At 40.8% G+C, this 27985-nt stretch overlaps 1 protein-coding gene across 2 annotated transcripts; it reads left to right on the forward strand.

The window, feature by feature from the left end:
• The first annotated feature begins 199 nt into the window (after positions 1 to 199).
• LOC116065696 (glutamyl aminopeptidase) lies at positions 200 to 27970 on the forward strand. 2 transcript variants are annotated; one of them, XM_031321270.2, is made up of 20 exons: positions 200 to 1167; positions 5571 to 5712; positions 6695 to 6829; positions 6979 to 7099; positions 9056 to 9210; positions 10944 to 11057; positions 11168 to 11302; positions 11410 to 11475; positions 11599 to 11664; positions 12386 to 12546; positions 14626 to 14708; positions 16504 to 16640; positions 17554 to 17609; positions 17697 to 17847; positions 19961 to 20034; positions 20550 to 20654; positions 21686 to 21859; positions 26174 to 26314; positions 26388 to 26469; positions 27671 to 27970. In XM_031321270.2, the coding sequence occupies exons 1-20, from the start codon at positions 527 to 529 to the stop codon at positions 27815 to 27817; spliced, it is 2886 nt and encodes a 961-aa protein (XP_031177130.1). In that variant the 5' UTR covers positions 200 to 526; the 3' UTR covers positions 27818 to 27970. The 2 variants fall into 2 exon arrangements, with proteins under 2 accessions (XP_031177130.1, XP_031177131.1); XM_031321271.2 differs by having other exon boundaries at positions 764 to 1171.
• The last annotated feature ends 15 nt before the right edge of the window (positions 27971 to 27985 follow it).

Below are 27985 nucleotides of genomic sequence, written 5' to 3' on the forward strand. Positions count from 1 at the left end.
GATACTGCAATAAGAAAGAAAAAAATAATCTTTCTACATAGTTAATCTTACTGCTGTGCTGCAATACAATACTGACATTGTTTTGCTTTTCTATTCACACATCATTGTGTTGCAATCACTGTTGACCAAAGAGCAACTGTAATAGCAAGTGCAGTCATGTCCAAAAAATAGACCCTCCCCCATTTACATGCATATACACGGAGAACAACATGTAGCATTTTCAACACAAGTTGAACTTTAGCTGTTGATTTACAGGCAGATTGTAGATGTTTAACAGGAGGAGGCGTTTTAACATCCCTGCGGACAGAATAAATCTCTTGCTCAATGTGTTAGATTCTCTTTGCTGTCTTGACAGATTCTCTCTCCACCCCTCAGCACCACAGAGGCAAGCTCTCACACAGCTAATCTAAATACTGTAAGAGCCAAAGCCTGCAGCTCTTGACTCTGACTCCAGGTCAGCTGCAGAAACCTGGAGTAAGTCGTGTTTTAGTCCTGCGACGTTTTTGCAGGTTTGGGAGTTACCAACATGGACAGCATGGACATGGAGAAGCCACAGAAGCGTTACTGCATCCGCGGAAAGCATGCAGTCATCATCTGTGTGACAGTGGTGGTGTGCTCTTTGGCAGTGGGCCTCGGGGTGGGCCTCTCCAAATCAAGCACCACCACTACAACCACTCCTACACCTTCCACACCAGCCCCCACAGCAGGGCCTAGCGTGCCGCCGCCGCCGCTCAGAGGGCCCTGTGCGCCTTCCACTGACTCCAGTGGAGACTGGAAGAATTTCCGTCTGCCCAGCTACGTGAACCCGGTCCACTATGACCTGCACCTGGAGCCAGACCTGGACGACGACACCTACACAGGTACCGTGGACATCCACGTGGAAGTCAGCAAGCCCACCCGCCATCTGTGGCTGCACATTAGGGAGACGTTTGTCAGCGACATGCCCAGGCTGACGATGCTGAACAGCCAGCGGGGCAAGAGGGAGATGGCAGTGAAGAGCTGCTTTGAATACAAAGACCATGAGTATGTGGTGGTGGAGGCCGCAGAGGAGCTGCCGGTCACCGGCCCAGGAGAAGTGTACGTGCTCAGTCTGGACTTCCAGGGCTGGCTCAATGGCTCTGTGGTGGGATTCTACCGAGTCATCTACACCGAGGAGGGGGTCACAAAGTGAGTTTTTGATTTAGTTTTGTCATAAACAACACATGAATAACTCAAATGTGTTCATCAACAAAACAAAAAGAAAAGAAAGTGACATGTCTTGATTTTGATTTGATTGTTTTATTAATCTCGAAACAATCAACAATATGCTGTAAAAGAAAAAAAGTAAAATGAAAACCAGATAATAACACAAAGATAAAGCACAAAGAAAATCAATCCGATTTCGCCAAATAACAAAAAAAGGGATAAGTTTGAGAGGAGCAGGCAGAAGCATAATGCTTCGTCCTGCCCCTACTTTACAATATCATCTTATTAAGGAAAAATAGATGTAGACAGCTTCAGTCATTTAAGGAAGTTGCTGCTAACACTTATTTTGTCTCACTGTATTCAGTATTTATAAGCGAAAAAACTGATCTTTATAACACTTTAATGTAGTAGTAAGCAGCTTTTATTCGTTTGAAATATGTATTAAGCAGCAAAATATATAAGACAGTTTTATACCTACCTGTGAATGATTTGTACAAAGTTTTATGGTGCATGTGTTTCAGATGTTATCTCTCCAATGAATGGGGGTTATCAGCAGTTATCAGCCTCATAGATATGGATAAGAAAGGGTCTGCTTCACATACTATTAGATTCAGAAAGCCGTTATCATATATTCACATGGTACCGATCGCTGTTAGCTTGGTCTGGTATGCCTTGGTGCTTGGCGCTCTCGGAGTCCAGTTGTGAATTTGAACAAATCTAACGTTATTTGGTTAGGTTTAGGAAAAGATCGTGGTTTAGCAGGGTTAGGTTGGCGTTAAAATGGATAGGCGCTATGAGGGGCACGGGCACAAGGGGACTACGGTTAGGGTTAGGCTTCTAGTTACGCAAGTGACGCTGAACGTGACGTTCATAAAGTTTAAAAAAAAACTCACCACAGTTGCAGTTTGGTTATGTTTAGGCACAAAAACTACGTAGTTATATTTAGGCACTAAAACTACTTAGTTAAGTTTAGAAAAAGATTGTGGTTGAGGTTAAAATACTTACATTTTTTGGCGTTAGTTAAGTATGTTACATAAGTACATAACGTTACATTAATGACCTGTCCAAGAACTCCAATAACATGTACAGTATTGAGTCAGATGCTCCATGCAACATGCTGTTATCATTTCATTGTATATTGATTAGATTTCAGTTAATGATGATGTCTGCTGTGCATCAAATGAACGGAAAACACCAGCAGAGTTTCTGTAACTGTGTTGACTGAGGTGTTTTCCGTATCAAAGGGCCAAATCCCATTCTCGCCAAGGTTTCCCTCTCTTTCTTTGGTCTCTTTCTCCTGTATAGTTGATTGAATTAAGGATTAAACAAATTCTCACCAAAGTTCAGCTATAATTTTATCAAAAGCCAAAGTCAGGCTAAATGTTTGTCAGGGATCTATGATGTAACAGTCTAGGTTAATTGTGCATGTAAAGACTGTAGTCTCTAGTTGGAAAAATGACAGCACAGCATTTTTTTTCTTGCTGTACTTAAAAACCAAATATACAACACTGGTTACCATGTAAGCTTTTTGTGTAACAGCAATCATTAACTCCCAGTCAAATATTAATAAATAATTATAATGGCCATTTAAGTTAAGGTATATCTTAATAACATATCAAACAACAAGTGACCGCACTTTTTCATATCAATATTTTTATTCCAAGCTTGAAGGTTCATTCTTAATCTTGGAAATAATAGTTTGACAAATCAATCCCATCTCAAGGTCCACTTAGGGGCTTTTCTGGAGCTTTAACTGTACCACATGGCCTTCGTCACTGGATGGAATCTACTCAGGTGTCATGGACATGTGAAGAAAGGGAATTTTGGCGAAAAAGACACAGGCCCGAAGGCCGAGATATCTGACTCCAATTACTCTAATTCCCGCGTATTCGTTGATAGGACTTATGGATACCAAAACTCAAGGATTGAGTCTGAGATGAAGACTTCAAGTTAAGCAAAGTTTACTGAGTCCAGCGGTTAAGTTACAAAACACAGGTGGGTTCACAAAAGACACTAAGTATCCCTAACTTCAGACATGAAAGTACGGAGCTCAGGATAACAAGTCTCTGTCAAGTTGTCAAGATCTGCAATATCCTTCAACCTTTATCCTTTTCCTTGATAGGGTGTCATCCTCCTGTCAGCCTATTCTTCTGATGCCACACACACACACACACACACACACACACACACACAGGGTTGGGTCCGCTGTCTGGTGCAACTTCCTCTTCTTGTCCTTAAAACAATTTACTTTTATGCCATATAAGGCCTAAACTATTTTGATGATTTAAGTTTAAACTTCTGTGCGTCAAGAGGTCACCCGGAGTGCTTTTAAACACTTCCTCAATTTGACTGCACACAGCTCTTTTGTAACTAGCACATACACACATACTCTTCATAAAATATTCCTACACATGCTAGTCTGGATCAACGGAAGTACATTTTCAGGATAATTGCCTGAAGCAGAAGGTGAGGGACATCCGACTTGTGAGCCACGCGCCGGATGTCCCTCACCTTCTGCTGTCTGTGTGTTGCCGTTGTGGAAACAACAACAGACTAAGCTAGCAAGCTACGCGCTGTTTTGAAGAAAATTTGGATCGTGCAACAGGGCAGGCCTGCTTAGGTCTTTCAGGGAATGATTGTAAAGATAACGCAATGATTGGTGGGATTGCTGTGGACGAAGTACACACGGTGATACACTGGTAAGAGCTAATGAAGTTTAACCATGTATCCAGCTAATTTTAAATAGCTCACATTACTGTATTGTGTGAACAGTTAACTTCATTTAATATTGTATGTGGCGTTTTCTTTTGCGGGGTGCAAACGTTCCACCAAAACAAGTTCCCTTCAGAGACTTTTTTGCAGAACAACCGTCACAGCGTCTGTAGCTTAGCGCCGCCCAAGACGATTGTGATTGGATTAAAGAATTGCAAACAACCCAGAGCGTTTTTTTCTCCTATCCCAAAATGGAACTGTGGTGTAGCCAGACCTTACTCTACAACGCTGTGGAGATAGGTCTGGCAATGCAAGACTATGGAAATGCTATAGATGTGCTATGGATGAAATCATAACAGCTACTAAGGTAAATGATCCATCTCCATGAGCAAACTCCATCTACTGATGACTGTGTCATATGGTAGAAAGCTCCAGGAAAAGCTTGTACGTGGACCTTTAGTTGGGATTGTTTTGTCTGACTATAAATATTTGATCAAATAACAACACATTGCTACTCTTGTTGAATTGTAACTTGGCTAGATTTTTTGGAGTTAGTACAAACTTATGTTTTGGTTGAAGTGATTGTCTGTCCAGAATCTATCTTTCGGGAAACAACAACAACTCTTTAGATGTGGTGGTTGAATGGAGAGCAGCTGGACTCAGCTTGGATTCAGATCAGTTACAATGGATTCCAATGGTGACACATTGTTTACACTGCAGAAATAAATGATCTGTCTACAGAAACGTTTCAAACCACTCCAGAGACACAATCTACTTCAGTCCTGTACTGTATGCTCAGTATTTTCCAAACAGTCATTGTTTCATTGGCTACCTCAAACATACTGAGCACGTAGAAGGGCCGCAGATATGTGAATTATGCTGCATTATGGACCTTCGGATACCTTTTTGCCACCATGAAAACTTAGCTGACATAAATTCAGTATCACTAAAAAAATGTGAATTTGGTAAAAGTCCTTCCTGACCAGTAAACCCTGGTTTAGCCATACATTAAACAAATTATGTCAGTCAATTTAAAAGATTATTTTCCAAGTCAAGAAGTTTGTCGTAAAACTGTTGAAGTATAAGACTAAGAAGCTACGTAGTCTGTGTGTTTCATACCGGGATGTAATGTTACTCACACGAGCAACGGATCTTGTCATTCTTTCTCTTCCCGGCTGATAAATGACACTGGATAAAACACATCAGCTAATGTGCTGTGGAACAGAGCTAAGCTAGCTAGCTAGCTAGCGAGCAAGCCGAGCATCAAGCAAGTTGACTAGATATTGTGTTAGACGAGAGATGATCTTTTAAATTGATAAACATCATATGTGTAATTCTTGGCTCAATTCCAACAGGATAAAAAATTATTTGTCTCTCCCCGTTCACTACCGGACATATTTTTTTCCGAAATAAGTTCCAATGGGGTACACCGGAAAGGTAGGGACTTTGCCTCTCTATATATAGATAAAAATAAATTTGTATTTTCAGAAGTAGACGTTCCTCAGGGATCAGGCATGGCCAGGGAAAGTAACTGAAGCAAAATGCAGAGGTGATCTCATCAGAGATGACAAACTTGCATCTGAAAGTATTGTACTTGTAGAGTATTAATCTAACCAATGTTTGGGGTTAAAAACTCCAAAATTGCAATAATCTGTCCTTCTTTTGATCACCAGAAAGATTGCTGCGACTGATCATGAGCCAACAGATGCTCGCAAGTCATTTCCCTGCTTCGATGAACCCAACAAGAAGGCCACCTACACAATCTCCATCACTCATGATGCTAACTATGGAGCCCTGTCCAACATGCCTTCTGAGGTAGGACTCAAGTCAGCAACCCTAAACATTAATAATTTTAATAGTATAGAAATTAGATAAAGAGTCCTGCCAAATGTTTTGGAATTACATTAAAGGTCACCCAAAATGAGTTAAAGCACGGGCTAACCGTTAGCTTAACTCAGTTGAAAGTAATTTTTTTTAACAAAAACACTTGTAACAACTCGAGCCTCAAGCCTCAGACTTTAAGCATTCTATGGTGTATGTATGTAGCCATCGTGTGTATATTTAGAACAGTTATTATTTTACAGGTTTCTGGTTTCAACACTATTCTGTATCCAATGGAGTTAGCGGTAATCAGCTAGCTAGCCTGGTAGAGCGTGCGCCCCATGTACAAAGGCTCAGTCCTTGTCGCAGCAGCTGCAGGTTTAAATCCAACCTGTGGTCCTTTGCTGCATGTCATTACCCCTCTCTCTCCCCTTTCATATTTTCAGCTGTCCTATATGATAAAGGCTTAAAATGCCCCAAAAAATCTTTAAATCTTTAAAAAATAATGTCTGCCATGAAAATAGTCCTATACCAGCATTGCCTTTTTTATTGGGAAAATTCAAGTCATTTTGACTGGGCTTCATCAGCAAAGGGTTTCATTCTAGACGAAACCATGTGGTTCATCAACTAAATTTAACATTAAGTCTCAAAATTCACAGCTCCACTAATAATTACTAATACTTAATGGCTATGAATTTCTTGTACGTACAGAGTTACTAACTGTTAAGCAATGCTGTTGGACTGAAGAATAGTTGCTGTAGGTGAAAGGAGCATAATTCCTCAAACTTTCCCATGGTGGAGGGGAAAAAACAACAAAAAAGAAAGAGGAAGCCAGGCTTGGCGTGAACACTTTCTACTATACTAAAAACAGAGTAATCAATCTTGTGCCTCTGTTTTTGGGCCAGGGGATCCACCCAGCTCCACAGTCTGACTGACATCCCCATTAACCCATTAGCCTTTTCCTCTGACTCTCCAGGGCGCCCCTGAAGAACTGCCAGGCAATAAAAAGAAGACCTCCTTCCAGAAGTCCATTCCAATGAGTACCTATTTGGTATGTTTTGCTGTGCACCAGTTTCATCATGTGGAAAGAACTTCTGCCGGAGGAATTCCTGTGAGTTTACCATTATGCATCAATATCAATGCTATCACTTTACAACAAGTATTGTGGAAGAGATTTTAAATGAACTTATACTATACTATTAGATTTATACTCTCAGGCAAATGCCAATACATGCACATGTGTTCTGTCTTCCTTTATAGTTGAGAATCTACGCCCAGCCAACTCAGTTAGGAACTGCTGAGTATGCAGCCAACACAACCAAGATCGTCTTTGACTACTTTGAGGAATATTTCAACATGTCATTCTCCATCAGAAAACTGGGTACGTTAAGACTGTGTGACCCCAGAGGGTTAAGCATGTCAGATTTTAAGTACTTACATTTAATTCATTTCTCTCTGTGTCCCATCCTAGTGATCACAGTTAGATACATACTTTGTTTTGGGGGTCTCAGGTTTATTTCAATGGGGGCCAAGTTGAATGTCCCAAGAAAAGATCAGTACATCTTTGAGTTTACTCAAACCCAGAGACAGAGCAGCTGTAAGAAGTAAGAGCACAATGCAGTTGGGACAGCTCATTATCAGAACGGTTTATAATGCTCACTGTTATAATTAAGAATTGAAGAGATACAGGTAAGAAACACAGAATCTTGAATTCACTAAAAGTAAATGACAGTTAAGGCAGCCATTACCTAGTCTATATCCACGACGAGACTAGCCGTTACCAAATCCAATGGAATAAATCTTCCAAGGTGGTGTAGAAAGGGAATTTTGAAAAAAAAAACACAGGCCCGAAGGCCGAGATATCTGACTCTAATTACTCTAATTACTCTAATTCCTGCGTTTTCGTTGATAGGACTTATGGATACCAAAACTCAAGGATCAACTCTGAGACGATATATTCCAGTCCTTCCAGAAAAATGAGTTTTTTTATGATTGTTGCAGTCAAAAATACTTGATTATGCGGCACGTTTTCTTAAATCGCAATTTTATGCGATGAAATTGCGGGAACTTGCAAAAATTGCGGGAACTTGCAAAAATTGCGGGAACTTGCAAAAATTGCGGGAACTTGCAAAAACTGCGGTTTCATCATGGCTTCATCGCGGGGTTTGCAGCTTTTCGATGATGTTCACGTCGCGTAATTACGTCACTTCATAACATTCCCATGGCAACAGGGGAAAATGGCTGCTCTTGTGTGAAGTAAACGCAACATTTTTCTACTTTCTGCTAAGATATATGTGACCTTTTTGCAACGAAAATGCGGGGATTATGAAATCATGCAAGCCCTGCATATTTTGCGCGGAAATCGGCAATTTACGCGGCGAAAGTGCGGCGTATTTGAAAAAATGCGGCCCCCGCATAAATATGCGGACTTTTGCTGATTATGCATTGAATTATGCGATCGCATAATCACGTTTTTCTGGAGGGACTGATATTCAGGTTAAGAAAACTTTACTGAGTCCAGCAGTTAAGTTGCAATCACATATGTGGGTTCACAAAAGACACGGACTATCCATAGATTCAGACAAAGGAGTCGGAGCTCTGGCTAGAAAAATTTCTGTCAAGTTGTGAGCTTCGTTCTGCAATATCCCTCAACCTTTAACCTTTTCCTCCATGGGGTGTGGTCCTCCTGTCTCCGGGCAAATTCTTCTGTTGCCACATACACACACACACACACACACACACACACACTCACACTCACAAGGTTGGTGCAACTTCCTCTTCTTGTTCTCATAACCTTTAAACAATTCACTTTTATGCTATATAAGGCCTAAACGTATGACTTAAGCTTAACCTTCTGTGCTTGAAGAGGTCACTTGGAGTACTTCTAACCATCCATCCATCCATCTTCGTCCGCTTATCCGGTATCGGGTCGTGGGGGGAGCAGCTCCAGCAGGGGACCCCCAAACTTCCTTGACAACACACAGCTCTTTTGCAACTAGCACATACACACATACTCTTAATAAAATATTCCTACAGTGGACATCATGAAAAATAACTGATGGTGGGAAAGTGTCTTGTGAGCACTCACAGGTTATTTTCCAGAAGTATCTCCTCAACAAACACATTAGAGGAGAGAAAGATGTCTTTTTGTGATGAGGGAGGGAATTTTGTTTTAATAGTGGTGAGGAAATATCACGTGGTTTTCTAAATCCAGTTTTTGAATATCATTTAATAAAATGAGGAAGTCTCTGGGGATAAAGAACGTCCATTCACAAGAATTATTGAGGCAGTAATGCAATTATAGAAGCGGTGACTTCTCTGTGCTGTTTTGATCCAGATAAGATAGCCATCCCTGACTTTGGTACTGGTGCCATGGAGAACTGGGGCCTCATCACCTACCGGGAAACCAACCTGCTGTATGATGAGAACCAGTCCTCGTCCTACAACAAGCAGCGAGTGGCCACTGTTATCGCCCACGAGCTGGTTCACCAGGTACCACTATCTAGTTCCTTATTACCTTCTCTGCTTTGTTATTTTTTATTTTGTTCAGTCAGAACTTTGAAGGAGTATGCAAGACATGCATCACATGCAGGTTCCTTTTTATCTGCTTTGTTGTGTTGCATAGGCCTATAATAGGACAACGCATTCTCATGATCAGGTTTGTATGATATCGTACTTTTTGTCGGCTTAACCTTACTTATCGTAGGTTTATCTTACTATATCTGAGAAAAGGTTGCAATTAATTTTAAGCAACAAAAGGTGACCGTCAGCGTAAACGTGAGAGTTAAGTTTAGGCACCAAACTGGCTAGAAAAAAAGATTGTGGCTTGGATTAAAACACCGGTCCCCTTAAGTAGTTCTCACAGGACATGAACATCCTTTTCCTCAGTGAAAATCTTGTGTTTTTCTCTTAACTTCTTCCGGGACACATTCTGAGCTCCCCCGCTTGAAAGGGCCTGTGGGCTCTAACCAAGTTCAACTAAAAATCCAGGGGTTAGAGAATAAAAGCTCAAATATAAATATTCAAATCAGGTAATTCTGTCCAGCAGCACCTTTCTATAATAAGTGACAGTTGTCTTGGACTGGCACAGATATAATCCAAGTTACCGTTAACCTTGTACAGAGGTGATGAAGCTCACTTAGACCAATGTGTAAAAACAGGGTGGTGGAAACTTGTTTATCTCTATTTCCCGCACGGATGGAAAGATCCATCATTTAAAATGGAAAAAAAAGAGTTCAAAGTTCAGAATTGTAAATGTTTAAAACCCTTGATGTGCTATTATTCAAGCTTTTTATGATTCACATCAGCTGTTTTACTATGATGGGAGATAAGAGGCCTTGAGGCCATCAATAAAGTTTTATGAATTCTTCAAACTCACATGAGGGATCAGCAGTGGTTTAGTTGTCTGAATATGATGATGTACAATAGTCTTCTGGGTGGAAAGCTTTTATGAGGCCCCCTCACATGTACTGGAGAATAAACCGTAAACCTTTACAGGTAAATACTGTATACACAAAAGTCATGGTCGATTGCCAAAGTGGGCGCCTGTTGACAATCAGAGGCCTCATAGGCCCAAAGTTTATCCTGTCTGTTTTGTGTAATTAAAATGATTTCAATTCAGCACTTTATCTTTTCGAGCACAAATACCATTTCAGCTTCCGGTTACGCACGTGATGGCGCAGAATGTGAGGTAGCTCCGTTTGTTCTGTAAAGTTATTTTTAAACGGGACAAGAACCCCAGTCTCCTGGGTTAATGCTTGAATAATCGACCTAAAGGGAGTGTTTTTCATGGGGAGGACAGTCTCTTTTGGCTATATGATGTTTTTCCAGTTTTCCAGTTACATTATTTGGTGAGGAGTATTTAGAAAAAGTTGTAATATTGTACTTTCTAGTTATATAAGTCATTTTTATTTCAGTTCTACATTTCTATATCCACACGGAGTAACTATTGTATTTTGTAAAAACTAGCAAACAGCTAGTTAAAACATGAGCAGATCAAAAAACAGGGAGGCTTCTTCATATCAAAAATATGATAAAAATGTGTTTGTATAACAGGGGAATAAGAAATATAATATCTATCTCTTATAACTACCAGATTCTCTCTGCAGGCAGTCATAAGAATGGGGCCCATGGCTAATTTTAACACCCAGTAATCCCCTAGCAGGTTAATTTGTAGCTTTAAATTTTCCTTTGTTTGGAAATTCATGTGAATTGTCTTCTTCCAGTGGTTTGGGAACATTGTGACTATGGACTGGTGGGAAGACCTCTGGCTTAACGAAGGCTTTGCCAGTTTCTTTGAGTACATCGGTGTGGAGAAAGCTGAACCTAGCTGGGGCATGGTGAGTTCTCCTTTAAAAAGGCACAACAAATAATCCCACTGACAGTAGACCAGTGATTTTGAGGACTTCAGTACCCTGAAACGTGCCCTGTGTCCTTCTGTGGTATACAGCGAGACATCATGATCATCAGTGATGTGCTTCCTGTCATGGTGGACGACGCCCTCCTTTCCTCTCACCCGATCATTGTGAATGTGTCGACCCCAGCAGAGATCACCTCTGTGTTTGATGGCATCTCATACAGCAAGGTACGACTGCTGGAAAACCTCACATCAGATACATTACCAACAAGATACAATGTATCACGCATACCATGCAACAAAATACTATTTCTAAATGATCCAATTTCATCCAGGGAGCGTCTATTCTCCGGATGTTGGAGAGTTGGATGGGTAAAGACACGTTCAGAGACGGCTGTCGAGTAAGTCACACTGTTACAGCTTCATGACCGAAATTTAACAATGGATGATCATAAAAGTCTCAAGTGGTTCAGCAGCTGATTGATGAAAGCCTGTTTGTTTCTTCTTTTGTCTTCTTTCACCAGAAATATTTGAAAGACTACCACTTCAAGAACGCCAAAACAGCCAACTTCTGGGCATCTCTCGCCGAAGTATGTTTGAACTATATCAGTTTTAAACCTCAAAAATTGTACAAAACCAGATTAATACCCACTTATTAAAAGGAAATATTCAATATTTTGGGAAGAAATGCTTATTTGCTTTCTTTATGAAAGTGAGGTGAGAAGTAGTGACGGCCAATTTAAGCTTCATGAAGCTTTGTGAGTCCTTGAGCCTTTTTCTTTAAACTAAGAGCGCCATATTATTCAATTTAATTCAATTTATTTTAGTGTCAAATCATAACAGAAGGTATTTCAGGACACTTTACAGATAAAGTAGGTCTAGACCACACTCTTTAATTTACAAAAACCCAACAATTCTCCCCAAGAGCAAGCATTTGGTGTGACAGTGACGAGGAAAAACTTCCTTTTAACAGGCAGAAACCTCGAGCAGAATCAGGCTCTAGTGAGTCTAGTAGTGTTTGCGTACAGAATAAACCCACATGTCATAAAGTGTGTTCATTTTTAATATATAATATTTTGAAGCATTCAACAGAACCAGGCTAGTTGTTTCCCTGCTTCCAGGCTGTATGCTAAGCTAGGCTAACCACATCCTGACTCCAGCTGTCTAACTCACAGAGAGAGATTGATATTGATCTGAACATCTCACTCTCAGAAAGAAAACAAATGGGCATGTTTCCCAAAATGGTGGAATATTGCTTTAAGTTTTGTGAATTTGTCTAAGCAGCAGCCAATTTCTTCTCTCTGTGCCCAGGTGAGTGGGTTGCCAGTTGCGGACGTAATGGATACATGGACCAAACAAATGGGTTATCCTGTGCTGGACCTGTCTGTCTCAGACATGAGTGCCAAACTGAGCCAAAAACGATTCCTCCTGGACCCTAAAGCTAATGCCAGCCAGCCTCATTCGCCTCTTGGGTCAGTGAAACCAATAAGATAAAAACGCCTCAGAGCTGTCTAATTTGGATTAGAATGACATTGTGGAATGACTATTTTGGCATCATTACCCATCAAACAATAAGAAAAGTCCAAAGGCTGCCAGATACTCCGTCAGCTTCAGCTGTATTTCTATTACGACCTAATCATTAGGTCATTTCCAATTAACAACTTTTCATCTGATTTACTATTTCAGGATAGTGCTTCCTTTCTCATTTTTGCTTTGTTGTCTTTCACGTTGAAAGAAATGATGGCCAAATAAAACTTCATGAACCATATACTTTATTTTCTGAGCCCACTAGATGGCGCTCTCTGTTCAACAAAGGGTTGAAAGCACGCTGAATTGCCATTCCTTGACCCTTTTTGTTTAAACCAAGTCCACCATCTAGTGAGCTCAGCAAATAAATAATATGTTTAATGAAGCTTCATGAGGCTTGCAGATATGCAAACATTTATTAGTAAGATATCACAAAGTAATTACATACATAACTTTGGAGATTAGACTCCATTGTATACGGGGTATATATACAATTCTAAGGTTTAGGAAAACCAAAACATATCCCCCAATGGAATCTAGACACTGGTGTGGTGAGAAAAATCCGTATAGGCAAAATGAGCCGTCAGCCGGGAGAAGACCGAGAACACCGTGCCGAATATGGCTGGAGGTAGACGGGGAGGAGGCGGGTCGCACTCTCGTCTGAAAATACAACTGACATAAGCAGGAGAGAGAGAACAGATTTAAAACATGGTAGTCATGCTGTGATTGGCTTGAACGTACGTGCCCGATTCTGATTGGTATACAGAAACGTAACACCCACCTACCATCGGATCAGTTAAAGAGAAGAGAGACAACGTAATTGAAGTCTCCCTGACAGAATTTACGCTGAGCTACATTAGATTGTTTATTCAGGATAACAGGCCTAAAAACTAAATACTGTTTGAGAACCATCTGAGTAAGGTACTACAATATGATCATTTAGTTTTAAGAGGTAATGGAGTTTCCATGTTGGAATTTAGATTAACGAGATGATAAAATGACACAATCTGGTCTTCTAACAATCTGTAGCTACATCTGGGTTCTGCTTTAAGTCCAGTTCAGACCAAAGATTTGAGATGAGGAGTTAAAACTTGCAGCCACTTGCAACGCGCCGGTCTGCAGCGTTCCAAAACCTGCCAGTTCACACCAATGCGGTGAGACGAGACGGTGTATCATCTCCATAGCAACAACTCTTTATACTAACGACCGTTCTAACTTCTGACTTTTCAGGCTTTTTTGTAGCTGGATAGGTCATTTGTTGTATCTTAAAACATGAATGAGGATAGTGATAGTGAGATATTTGCTACAGTTGCATTTCTAGTGATGAATCGGCGAAAACGTGTTATGTCTCCGATTCACTGCTTTGTTCAGTTCTCTTTAGCTCGCTCGACCCCATGCCATGCTCGGAGGTGCTCATGTGTGCTCGTAGGTGCTCATGGGTGAACCCAAAACTCTGCCATTTCGACCAGTTGACAGTTTGTAACATAGAAATAAAATGGATTATGGACCATTTTTATTTCTATAGTTCGAAGCTGACTCGAACAGCTGACTTCTCTATTGGCTGTTGAAACAGCTGACGTCTATTACGTTCTAAAACCAGCCTCTAGAGACTTGAACAGCTGAGTCAGGTGAGCCGAGCTGAGACGGGCCGGTTCAGACCGCTGCAGCTTTTCCTTACAACATTCTGAAACGGTTTTGTCTCGTTGCGAATCTTTGGTCTGAACTGGACTTTTAAGCCCCTAACTTTACTTTAATCTGTGATAAAGCCACTCTACACTTCCTGCTCAGCAGCAAACAGCAGACAGACACAATTAGAGACTAGCTGGTGAACATTTAGTAGCTGAAAAGACAGATCTTTCCTCAAGAGTTGGTGGAGACCAAACCAGAGCAAAATGGAGTAATGATGAGGGCAGCTTTAATTAATCAAATACAAAAGTAATTTTTAAGATGGCCTAAAAAGATTGTATATGTGTAGGTTGTGTATGTCAAGTGCATTAATAACAATGAATGTGTTTTTGTTTCAGGTACAAGTGGACCATTCCAGTCGAATGGCACTCTGTGAAAAGCAACAAAAATATGTTGACGATATTTGACAAGAGCAACGCAGGTATAGTATGCTCAGCTTAAGTATTTTTTAATTGTGTAATCATCTTCAAAACATTGCAATTAATCAAAAACATTTAATCAGCACTTTGCCTTTAAGCCAGCCAATGACTTATGGCAAATGTAATCTATTTTCTCACTAGGATGAAAAAATGCATGACTTATTTTTTATTTTTAACATATGTTTAATTGGCATTTAGTTCTTTCATAAAAAATAAGACCTAACGCTCTCAACTCACATTGAAACTTAGAAGACTTCAAAGACTGGTTGCTGGATCCTTAATGTAGATAATATATAAAGGTAATACGGACAGCACTCCAAGTTAAACTTTTTATTGCCACACAGACATTTGCATAAGCGTCCAGGTGGCGATACAAAGTATTAATTGGGAGTGCTGTCCAAATTACCTTTACATTTAGTTTTTTCAGCACATCAAGACAAATACAAATGTAAACAGGGTTTCTACAGGTTTCACCAAGTCAACTTTAATACTTTTTTAGACCTTTTTTAGACCATTATGAATGAAATGTAATACCTATAATCACAAAATTAAAAAAAGTCAGAGTCTGGAAACATTGTCTGAAACAATTCCCTGATTTCCTCAAAAGCATTATAGGACTGGTGTCTAGATTGGCTGCAAAATAAGTTGCATGTTGGTCTCATTTGTAGTCGTAATACAGCGAATTATATTTGGACTAGCGACAGAAAGAACTACAACACCACAGAATTAAAAAATAACATTCTAAAGCGCTGCGGGAACATTTCAATGAGCATTGCATTGACGTAGGAAAATAAAGACATGTTAAAAGTTATTTAAGACTTTGAACACAATACTTCCGCGAATTTAAGACGTTTTAAGGCCTAACTTAATTTTGATTTTCAAATTTTAGGCTTTTTTTAGACTTTTAAAGACCCCACGGAAACCCTGTGTAAAATAAGTAGATGACATTTGACATATGTCACCTAATAGAATGATAGGAAAGAAATAATAAAATCGCAAAATAAAAAACTAAATAAAAAATATGTACTCATTTTCTTAGTAAATAAACTCCATTTTCTTTCCATTTTATAGCAGAAATTGACCAATCCAGCCAACATGTCCATTTTCACTCACACACTAACAGGCTTTTTACATGGGAAGCGATTGTCAAGCCTCGTAATTAATTTTCAATGAGAAGCAAGCAAGCGGGCAGGTAGGGAGGCGCGGGCAGTTTGACAGGCGACGACAAGTGGGCGCAATCCCGTGAAAATGTCGCGTTCGTGCTCGTCAAACCCACACGCCCGCCCGTTGCAAGAGTTGAATTGTGTTGAACTTGTCCCTACGCGAGCGAAACGTCGTACAATTCAATGAAAAAGAGACTGATTCTTGCTGCTTGTGAGTTCACTAAATATATAATTTGTGAGTTCTAAACAGGACATTGACAGCGGGGCATTGGCTTGTCAGAGCATCGGCAAAAGACTGGATTTATTGGGTAACGTCCGTAATTTTGACTATGCTAATTTAGCTAACTTTAGCTATCAACAATAACAGTCCGTTGTTAGTAAAGAATAGGGTTGCCACAATTTGTTATAAATCAACCTGTTATTGAGGATATATGATACCACAGTCAGCTAATCTCATTCAGTTGTACGGCAGGGATACAGTAGTGAACAGAATCCCCATGGTTACAACGCGTTGAAGCGTTGTCCTTCACATGAGGAGCTAGTAGACCCGGCGGATCCATGCGACCACGTAGACGAAGTGCTGCTCCCCGTGTGAAAAGCCCTTAACGCCTTCATGATGACTGTTGATTTTCAGAGCTTGTCATCAATAACTACTCGGCCTCAGTGGACGGGCTGCTGAAGGTTAACAACGATCACATCGGATTCTACAGAGTCAACCATGAAGAGCACATGTGGAACGCTATCAGTCAACAACTTCAAAACAACCACTCGGTAAAGCTGTCCTCAGAGATCTGCAAACACGCAGCAGTGCACATGTCATTCACACTACCCAACACATCCTCAAGTTTATTTATTTATTATTATTTTGTTTTCGCTGTAGACTATTTCTAGCTCGGTATGTTTAACTGCTGATGTTGCTCAGCCTCATCCTTACATTTGATTCAAGTCTGCTTGAAGATGTTTACGTAGTGAATTTTGGGTGATTGCACTGTTAGGGGGCTTTCACACCTACCTTGTTTGGTCTGGACTTACGGACTTTTCAGTTTGATCCGAACCAAAATTTAAGGTGTGAAAACATCCCCGGGCCACTTTCCGGACCAAACCGCCGGAATTTGGTCCAACGAAAAGAGGTGGTCTCTGACCGGATAAAAAAAAATGCTAAAACATAGCCTACATATGTAATCTAATTCATCCAAACTACTTATAACATGCTGAAGTTTGTTCTTGAAGCAACAGTATTATACTGTGACTTATTACTAAGACATTTTTCTCATGACTCATAATATTACAATTTAGAAATTTCAATTTCATTTAATTTCAAAACCCTTGAAACTACTACTTTATTTTTTTAAATATTACAATCGTGTTTTATTCTTGTAAAATTATATTTTTCAAGATGTTACAACTTTATTGTGGAAATCTCTGTCGCACTATTAACCTAACCCAATCTTACTTTTTAAACTGCCAGAAACATTATTGAAAGTTATAGAGCCAAAATTTTATATGATGCTTTTCACCTTTGATGCTAACTTCTTTGAAGCAAAACAGTAAGTGACCTTTCATGACACATAAATGTTTTGGTGTCATTGTTCCAATATTTCTTGGAAAGGTTTATTAACACCACACTCGTCAAAGAACTCACTGTGTTAATCTTCTGTTTGACTCGGTTATATTTCTTCGACAGGAGTTTGATGCAGCTGATCGCACAAGCTACATTGATGACGTTTTCGCTCTCGCAAGGTAGGATTCCACCCCCAAAACACGCTGTATGAACATTCATGACATCATATAGAGATATTGCAACTACTGTTTCATTTCACTGTTCAGGGCAGATGTTATAGATTATGGTAATGCCTTCAATCTTACCAAGTACCTGAAAGATGAGACTGAATACATAGTCTGGGAACGCGTGGCCTCCTCTATCGCGTATGTTCGGGACATGCTCTCAGGCAATGAGGCGCTCTACCCAAAGTTTCAGGTAGGGGAGCTGCTAATCCTTCTATGTATTGAGCTATCACATTTGGAAAATTAAAAACTCCTTAACTTTGAAGTTGATCTGTGATCTAAAATTTCAAGAGGCAAAATCAACCCAAATGTCTTTTTTTGCTGTCTATGTATGTGACATTTAAACACTTAAATCATAAATCAAGTCAATCAATCAATCAATCAATCAATCAATCAATCTCTCTCCTCAAGACTAAACGTTACCAGGCTTCAGTCAGAGGCTGCAGTTTTTTAATTTCTTAGATGCTGTTTTAAAAAGGTGCTATTTATAAATATATAGTTTGTATTGTTATTAGTAATTCTTATGGATCATAAGTTATACTTTTTTTATTTTAACTCTTAACTTTACTTTGCTGTGTAATTCCAGTGTGATATCTAATTTATCTTCCTCTTATCGAATCACACCTGATGAGTGCAACATGCAGTGTCATGTGGGACAGGCTTTTAGTCTTCTGATTGACGCTCTCATTTGCTTAAAATCTGTTATACAGTACAATAGCATCTGCCTGGGGTTAAGTGAAAGAAACTGCCACAGGAATTATATCCCAAACGAGGCGCAGGCTGGATTCTCAGTTTTCAAATGTGAGCATTTGACTAGTCGCTTTGGAGTCTAAACTTAACTGTCGTCAGCGTAAACAGTCACCTTCTGTCGGCTAAACTTAACTGCAACCCTTACAGAGTCCTGTACCCTGCTCACAGTCACCTTTTCTTGGCTAAAATGAACGGTCAGTTTGTCAGAAAGAGGGTTTTTTCCATTGTTTACCATTGTATGTACAGTCGTTTTATGGTGCCTCTGCTCTCTGGCTGTAGTCAAGTAACTGTTGAGCCATCATACTATTAAAGGTCACATATGCTTTTCCGTGTTTTCTGTAATATCTATGTTATAATGTTTGATTTTCATTAACGTTAAACGTGGCCAAAACTTCAAATAATGAGGTGAACGTATTTTAAATAAATCTCTGTGAGCTAAAACATTCAGATTTCCAACTATTCTGAACGCTCCGGTTTCAACAGTTTTTTCTACTCTCGACGTGTTACGCAACTCTAAGCCGGCCTGCTATGATTGATCATCTGCTCCAAGTAGGCAGGACTGGAGTGTTTTTTTTTTTAAGCCACTGTGGTGTTAACATTGTCCCATGTAACTACATGCTAACGGCAGTAAACAATGTCACCTTGGCTGCCAGTGTGGTTAAATTCTCCCCAATTCCGGGGCACATTACTCCTGAAACATTTTCTGTTTGTAGTCTTTGGTTTAAAAGCCTTTATTTGTCATTTTTGACATTAGAAATTGCTGCTATATTCTATTAGTGTCAACTGCTAACTAAAGTAGCTACATGGCTAACGGCAGTAAACAATGTCATCTTGGCTGCCAATGTTGTCAAATTCTCCCCAATTCCGGGTCGCATTACTGCTGAAACATGTCTGATTGGGTAGTGTTTGGTTCAGAAGTCTTTATCTGCGGTTTTTGATGATAGAAAGTGCTGCTTTGTTCCATTACAATCTAATGTTAGCATACTGCTAACTATTAAGTAGCTACATGCTAACGCAACATAGCTGTAATCTCGGCCAGTGCTGGTCATTTCTCCCCAAATTCCAGTCACTTTACTGTCCGGTTGTGTAGTATTTCATTAAGAAGCCTTTATTAGTGATTTTTCATGGTATAAAGTCCTGCTATATACTCCGTTGCAGTAGCTCCAGCTTCAACTAGTGAAACAAGGAGCGGAGGCTCCGGAGATTCCAGGGATTAAAGAGACAGGCGCTCCTATGGAGCGTCTCATACAGAGGATGAATACAGGTGCAGCAGCCATGGGCAGTGTGTTTTTTTTTAACATTAAAGCATGTAAAACATGTTTTAGTACAAACACAAAATGCAAGTATAATCCTGAAAATGCTATATAATAGTTGCCCTTTAAAAAAAATCCATGAACTGCAAACTGTAAAAAAAAAAAAAACATTGCGCATTAGTGTCTAATGGTATAGTAGAAACCTCACTTCTTGTTCCTTTAAAGACACAACGTGTGTCAGTAAAGGTTCTGTTTAGTTCCTTAGTGTTAATTAAGAATCATGTTTTTGTTTGTTTTCTCTAGAGACTGTTTCGTGACTACGTAAAAGCAATCACAACCCAACTTGGATGGAATGATAACGGCACACAGACGCAGAGGTACCGCAGGAACAGTGTCCATTAGAGTTTCATACTGCGTTCCAGAAAACACCTTAGATCCTTCCCTGATCTCCTCTACCAAGTCATTAACCCTCTGAGACCCACATAGACCCATATCTCTGTCTTTTTTTTTTTTGAGGGACAGGGGATATTTAGGGGGAGATAGCAGGTTAACAGTATATAAAGTAGTTAGCACTTATTAAAATGTTGAATGTTTAGCGTGCATAAGGCTTAGAACATTATGATGGACGTATATGATGGCCATTCTCATGCTCTTTTATGTCTCAGAAGTTGTTGCTGCAGTTTTTGGATTTGTACCTTTTATTACACAGACTTGGTGCAACATTTAATTATTTTTCACCACTGAAGATTTGCTAAAAATGGTCAAACATCCCTCCAAAATACCACACGAACACACCAAGATCTTGAGGAAAACCATAGAAAAACTCCATGCTGTGAAACTTTTGACATTTGGAGATTTTCTGCAAGAACTGTATTTTTCTGGGATTTGGCAGGTTACTGAGGGAGACTGTGCTCAGCATCTCTTGTCAGATGGGAGACCAGGAGGCTCTGGACGAAGCCTCTCGCATTTTTGACCAGTGGATTAATGGAAGTCTCAGGTATTACTTTCCAAACTTGACATGTCTCTTGGTTACTTGTGCTCAATTTTCTTTACAGCCAAACAATTAAGTATTTTAGCCCCTGTGTTGTCTTCCTGTTGACCTGCAACTTTTGGTTTTTCTGAAGAAAAAACAAATTTCATCGTTTTGTCGTCTTTTTCGACACTTTTCCGACGTTTTTGAAGCTTTCTTTCCAATTTTTTTGTCACTTTTTCCGATGTGTAGAATAGAATAGAACTTTATTGTCATTGTTTTCAACAACGAATCACAGTTTAGCAGCTATCAATATGACAGTTACCCCTTATTTCCACCAACTGCGGAACAGCTGCGGATCGGCTCCGCTGCCGTTGCAGCAAAAAAAAAAACTCACCAGGGCCAGATTTGTTGCGGAACGCATGCGGCCATGACTGACCGCTGAAGTCACGAGGACCAACGAGATCTCGCGATTTCATGTATGATTGCGCACTATAACAGGATGTAGTTTCTATAAACAGAACCACAAAACCAACAACAGTTGACTTCAGGCCTGTCTCTGTCCATTATGACGTTTTCAAGGTGTAGTGCAGGGAAATATGATCCGCCGTGAGCATGGTGTATTTTATTTTGAAAATTAACCCGATGTTAAAATCTGCCGTGTGCTGAATTGCTGCGGAGCTCTCCGGCATCCGTCAAAAATAGAAGCTCTGCGTATCTGCTCCGGAGGGCAGATACAGAGCTGGGACGCAGTCGGAACGCAGCCGCTCCGTCAGTGGAAATACACACATTGACTTTAATGGAAACCTAATGACTCTGCCGTCGTTCCGGAGCAGATCCACAGCCGTTCCGCAGTTGGTGGAAATTGAGGGTTAATTCACAGACAAACAGAAATAAAAAAATTACATGATGCCACCCTTTTAACATTAAACCAGTTTTCTATAAGAACAAGAAAAGCAACAGCATGAACAACATATTGTGAACACACGCTGGTTTTAAAGTAATGTTTGTTTTTCTCTGGTAATGACGTTAAAAGTTCTTCTCCTTCTGACCTGCAGCAGTGTAGCAGTGAACCTGAGGCTGCTGGTCTATCGATATGGCATGAAGAACTCAGGCACCGAAGCAAAGTGGGACATAATGTTTCAAAGGTACAAAGATACTTCTTTGGCCCAAGAGAAGGAAAAGCTGCTGTATGGACTGGCATCTGTGGAGAACGTTCAACTTCTATACAAGTAATTGAAATAGCTAATTTTACAGAGTGGTTTAAAAAATGCATTTAAGAATGTTTTAATAACTTTTATTTATATAGCACCTTTCATGAAACCCAAGGACACTTTACTTTACTGGGGCTAAGTTAAGCTAAGGGAGGTTGTAGACTGTGGTGAACAGGTGGTGTTTGAGGAGTTTTTTTTAAATATGTCCATGGATGTAGCATTGGGGATATCTGCAGGGAGGGGGTTTCAGATTATTTGGACAATGCACATTAAATATGTCTTTGCTAGGAGATGCCAGACTTCACACAGATTTGTGTTTGGGGTGTAGTTACTGAGAAAACACCACCATGGCTCTGCAACCCAGGTACAGACCTGAACAAATATGGGATCCCGTCACAGGTCTGAGCAGAGTTGGGTCCCCTGTCCAGGTAGCAATATTTTTTTTCCCACTATGGCCACGCCAAAACCCGCCCTTCAATAGCTACTATTGGCCAGGCGTACATGCTTACGCAAGGCAACGTAACCTGATTTGTACAGGTCCTATCCCCTGACCAATCGGCTATCCTAACCTTAACCACTCGAGGTGAAATGCCTAATCCCAACCAATCGAGCTGCTACGTAGGGCGGGTCTTGGCGTGGCCATAGTGGGATTTGTAATTTTGCGTCCAGGTAGGGCCTTTCTGTGTGGAGTTTGCATGTTCTCTCCGTGTTTGCTCTGATATCCTTCCACCATAAAGACATGCATGCTAGGTAACTAGGACTACAGCTGAAAAGCAGCTGACTGGCTAACACTGGCGCATTTACAGAAATGTTGATTAACCCTCTGAGGACAAAAGACGCACCGGCAAGTCCAAGCGATGTTTGACAACACTCATCAAAAAGCGATATTACAAAATTTCATTTGAGACATTTATTTACTATTTTATTTATACATTACCCTACTTTTGTGAACCCAATACTTTGGTAAACTCATTTCAAGCACCAAAACAATTGAGTGTAGTAGCATTGTTTCACAAGAGACTTGAGAAATTTCCTAAAGCGAACATCATCTTTTCAGCTTTAGGGCCAAATTATCTCTTTACACATTGCTCTGGAAGAATTTTGGGCCTCACTAGACAGAAAGCTGAGTTTGTTCTGAACATTTTGAAATGCAAATAGCCTTAAAAGGTGAATTTAAAAAGATATGTAAAATGCCCTTAGACATTAGAGCAGGGGTGGGGAACCTTTTTGACATCAAGGGCCATATCAGTTTTTATAACTTGTTTTGCAGGCCACACTTCTTTTTTTTTTTGCTGCAGAGCTGAGCACACACAGCCACTTTTTTACCTAGGGGTAAGACCACAACACAAGAGGGAGTTGAGAGGTTGGCTTTGAACTAAAATGTGGATTTATTAACCAAATTAAATTAACCAATCAAACAAAGAATGTGAGATGGGACCAAGTCAGTCGTCAGTAACGCATGGCCGTTGTATATTTGCGATGTGTCTGAGTGCTGTGTTGCAAAGTAAGAACGGCCCTCTAAAGGGACGAGGAAGCAGCCCTTTTATTTGGACACCTGCACACAGGTGCAGCTCATCAGCTCCTGAGGCCTCCCGACACACCTGTAGACAAGACAGAAAACGAGCAGAAGGCCGTCACACTATGGACCTTTTTCACAGCAGACATGTTGACTTGTCATAGTAGGAAAAGCACAGCTGAAATTGATCACCTCACTTCCATCAAGTGTCCCAGTAAGTTATTTCAGTGAGTCAGCATGCTCAATATCAGGGCCTCTCCTAAGTGGAATGCAGCCATCATTAATGGTTTTGAATACACCTGTGCTTTTCCTACTATCACATGTCAACATGTCTGCCGTGAAGAAGGGCTATTGTTATGGTTATATTTAGGCCCTGTTTACACGAATACGCTCACGGGTGAAAACGACAAACTATTTTATCAGATGTGCCTTTCGTTTAGACAGCGACGGCGTTTTTGGGGTTTAAAAACGTAAAAAAGTGAAACCACCCTCCAGACTGGAAATCTTAAAAACGCTCCACTGTCGCGTTCCCATCTTAAGGGTAAAAACGCACTGTGCGAGTGTGTGTGTGTGTATGTGTGTGCGTGTGTGTGTGTGTGTGTGTGTGTGTGTGTGTGTGTGTGTGTGCGCCACATGTGAAAAAAAATTTGTCCTTCAGTGTTTTTTCAATATCCAGTGCCATATCTGTAATCCGATCGGCGACAGTTCTTTCACTTTGTCAGGTGCAAGCAGTTCTGCTGTAGCAACAAGGCACTCCTTCACAAATTCCCCATCAGAATGAGGTTTCAGCTTCTTGGCGATTAGCTCACTCACCACATAACTGGCATGTACAACGTTATCTCTGTCCAAATTCGGTCTGGTGAAAGCTGCCTGTTGGGCACACAAACTTCGCCGAAGTGCGTTTATTTCTTCTCTGCGTACCTGCCCTTGCAACTCACTTAGCCTAGCATGTTTAGTACTGTAGTGACGTTCCAGGTTGGCCTTTTTCAGTACAGCGAGCGACTCTGCACACACAAGGCAAACTGGCTTGCCCCTCACTTCAACGAAGAAGTATTCTTCGGCCCATTTTTCTTGGAAAACACGACATTCATTATCCACCTTTCTCTTCTTGACAGATGCCATGCTAGCCGTCGGCGCAGCGGTTAGATTTAGATTTAGTTTGTGACTGTGACACTGCGTGATGTGTTTAGGGCATGTGACGTGACGCTCAGTGTTTGAAACGAAAAGGAAATTTCATTATTTTTCTCCTTTATTTCGGACAAAAGTAATCGCCTATGCTTGTAATTTGTAAACTTTATTTTTTTAGCATTATTTGAAAATATATATTTTTTTCTTGAGCTGCTTTTTTTCCATGCCAAATGGCCTTTGTCTCCACGGGCCGGATCAAAGTCTTTGGCGGGCCGGACGTTCCCCACCCTAGCTTTAGAGGGTTAATCAACATTTCTGTAAATGCGCCAGTGTTAGCCAGTCAGCTGCTTTTCAACTGTAGTCCTAGTTACCTAGCATGCATCTCTTTATGGTGGAAGGATATCAGAGCAAACACGGAGAGAACATGCAAACTCCAAACAGAAAGGCCCTACCCTGACGAGGGACCCAACTCTGGTCAGACCTGTGAAGAGATCCCATATTTGTTTAGGCCTGTACCTAGGTTGTAGAGCCATGGTGGTGTTTTCTCAGTAACTACACCCCAAACACAAATCTGTGTGAAGTCTGGCATCTCCTAGCAAAGATATATTTAATATTTTTAATATATATATTTGTTTGTGTCATGTGATGAATGTGTCTGTTGTAATGGCACCAGAGATGAGCCAATAGTAGATGGACACTGAGACACCCTGCTGTTACCTGTAGATGTGAGGCTTCACATACATTTGGTTTTGGAGTTTAGCTTCACTTTAAAGCTCCACTTGGCTTAATCCACCCAAAAATTCTGTGGCTGAGATCTTTGAACACAGAGACATTGCTATTTGAGCGGTCAGACGGGTTTAAACAAGGCAACAGTTTTGCTAGCTTACCTCTCTTTTTATTTGAGGTCAAACAGAGCCGGTTAAATTTGTAAATGCATCATTTTAGCCCTTCATACAAACTTACCGGCAATTTCCACTGGATGCGTAACGGCTGCGGAACGTCTCCGGAACGTCGACGAACTCATTAGGTTTCCAAAGTCAATGTGTGTATTTCCACTGACTGCAGAACGTCTGCGTCCCTACTCCGTCCCAGCTCCGGCGGTCCGCAGTCCTCCGGAGCAGATACGCAGAGCTTCTATTTTTGCTGGATGGAAACAAACTGTTGTTGGTTTTGTGGTTCTATTCTACGTGAATTCGCGAGATATTGTGGGTCCTCGTGACTACAGCTGTCAGTCATGGCCACAGCCGTGCCGCAACAAATGCGGACCTAGTGGGTATTGACGGACGGCGGAGCACGCAGCCGTTCCGCAGCGGAGCCGGTCCGCAGATGTTCCGCATCCAGTGGAAATCCACAGTAAAACAGCAAGCAACGGACAGCATTTTTACCCAAAACCTACACTTTTTCAAATGATTTCCAGTGTGTAAACAAAATGTAAACATTGGCTCAGTTTTTCGATGTGCACAGAAAGTTTTTGCAAAACAGTGACGTCAGCCAGCCTAATGAGGGCAGATGCTAGATCACACCCAATACAAGTGTCGACTTCAACACTTGGGCTTCCCTTCCCGTCCATCATTGCAGCCGAAGAGTTTTTACCGTGATAAATCACCAATAAAAGCTTCTTAACCGAAAACTACACAACTGGACATGCTCCAGAATGTGAAGAGAATAACCTGTGTTCTGACAAACAGGCTATTGGAGGCTACTAAAGATGAGAATGTAGTGAGGAGTCAGGATCTGTTCACTGTGGTGCGATACGTTTCCAACAACCCACTGGGGCAAGACATGGCCTGGGACTGGACCACACTCAACTGGGACTACCTGGTCAACAGGTCAGTGCAACAAGGTCTGTGACTATGTTGTATTTTGCTGATCATGGTACTAAATTTTCTTTTTAAACAACAGGTACACCATCAACGACAGGAACCTCGGTCGCCTACTGGGTCGAATCAGCACCACCTACAACACAGAGCTCCAGCTGTGGAAGGTTGGCACTGTCCTTTGTGCAACTTCCTCGCACTTTGGTTATCATTATTCAAAAACTACTGGTGTCTTTTTTAGCTTTTTGATTTGAACATGTTTGGTTTTAAGCAGTTTTCTGCTTAAAGCTGAAGAGCGGGTTGTAAATTTGTCTTCAAGGTAACATGAACAGTTTTAATTATTCTATTATTATTATTCTATTTCTTAAAGAAATACTCCACTAAAAACCTTTCTTTAAGTAATAAATACTCCCAGTTGGCCTCAAAGGTGACTGCGAACACTGGCTGTGGTCAGCTCGTATTATATGTTACATCACAGGGGATGACAGTCTTTGGCAAGTTTTTCTTGCAGGATAAATGAATCCAACGATCCATAGAAACTTCCCAAACCCGTCACTTCTCTGATATGCTCAGTATGTTTCTAACACAGATAACTTTGTCAAAATATGGTTGAATACACTGCTTCTGTGCTGTCATGTTGCCTGCCATAACCCTTTAATGTGTCAAAGTTCTGCCAGAAGTTGTGTTTTTAGTTAGCCTGGGAAAACCCTGACGAACTTCCGGCAAATTTGAGATTTGCTCTGCAAATCAGTCTGGCCAAGAGCCCATTCAAGCCCATTTCCAATTTTTCCAAATCGAGGCACCAATCACAACCGTTGAGGCGGGCTTTACACGATGACGATAGCGCAGCGACGGCAAGCAGCTTTTTGTTTACATTCAACATGACGGCCACCAAAGCGCAGCAACCCGTTGATGCCACTGTCGCTGCTACGTCACCCGGATCGTTGGTCTGATTGGTTGAAGGACTATCCAATTGCGCCCAGAGACATTTGAGCGGCGTCCGTTGGTGACGCCCCTTTGGAAATGGGCTGTGAATGAAGCTTGTCCAGACCCACTCTCAGTTACAACTGAGAAGGGTCTGGTGTCAACCAGGCTAGTTTTTAGTCATATTTTGGAGGAAATTATTGTTTAAAACAAACTAGGTGGATTGAAAAGTTTGTATGGTCATTGTGATATTTTTGACCAATTGTTAAAAGTTGGACCATTGCAGTTATGAATTAAGGCTTTTTTTGGATGAGTATTACTTACTGATGACTGAACTGTAGATACAATGTTTGGTTTTGTGATATAGTTGGAGTCAAAGCAAGTAGAGGTTGACAGTTTGTTTTCAGGCTTCCTGAAACATATTTCTCCGTGCTGGTCTTGTAGATGGAGCATTTCTTCACACTAACACCAGATGCCGGTGCTGGGGCGATGTCTCGGAAGCAGGCGCTGGAGACCGTGATGAACAACATCGAATGGATCAGGACGAATGAAAACGAGATCAGAGGGTGGCTGGAGAACAACTTGGCCTGAAACGGCACAAGTGTAAAACACTGCAGGGATACAGAAATGCTGTACCGGTACAAAACCAGAGCATCCACAATCCCCTGTTGATACATATTGTCACTGTCGGTCAGAAACCTGGTATCTCCATATACATTTTGTCCTATTGTACATCAATGCTCTTGATCAACCTTTACG

Source organism: Sander lucioperca, chromosome 18, assembly GCF_008315115.2.
Source record: "Sander lucioperca isolate FBNREF2018 chromosome 18, SLUC_FBN_1.2, whole genome shotgun sequence".
NCBI lineage: Eukaryota > Metazoa > Chordata > Actinopteri > Perciformes > Percidae > Sander > Sander lucioperca.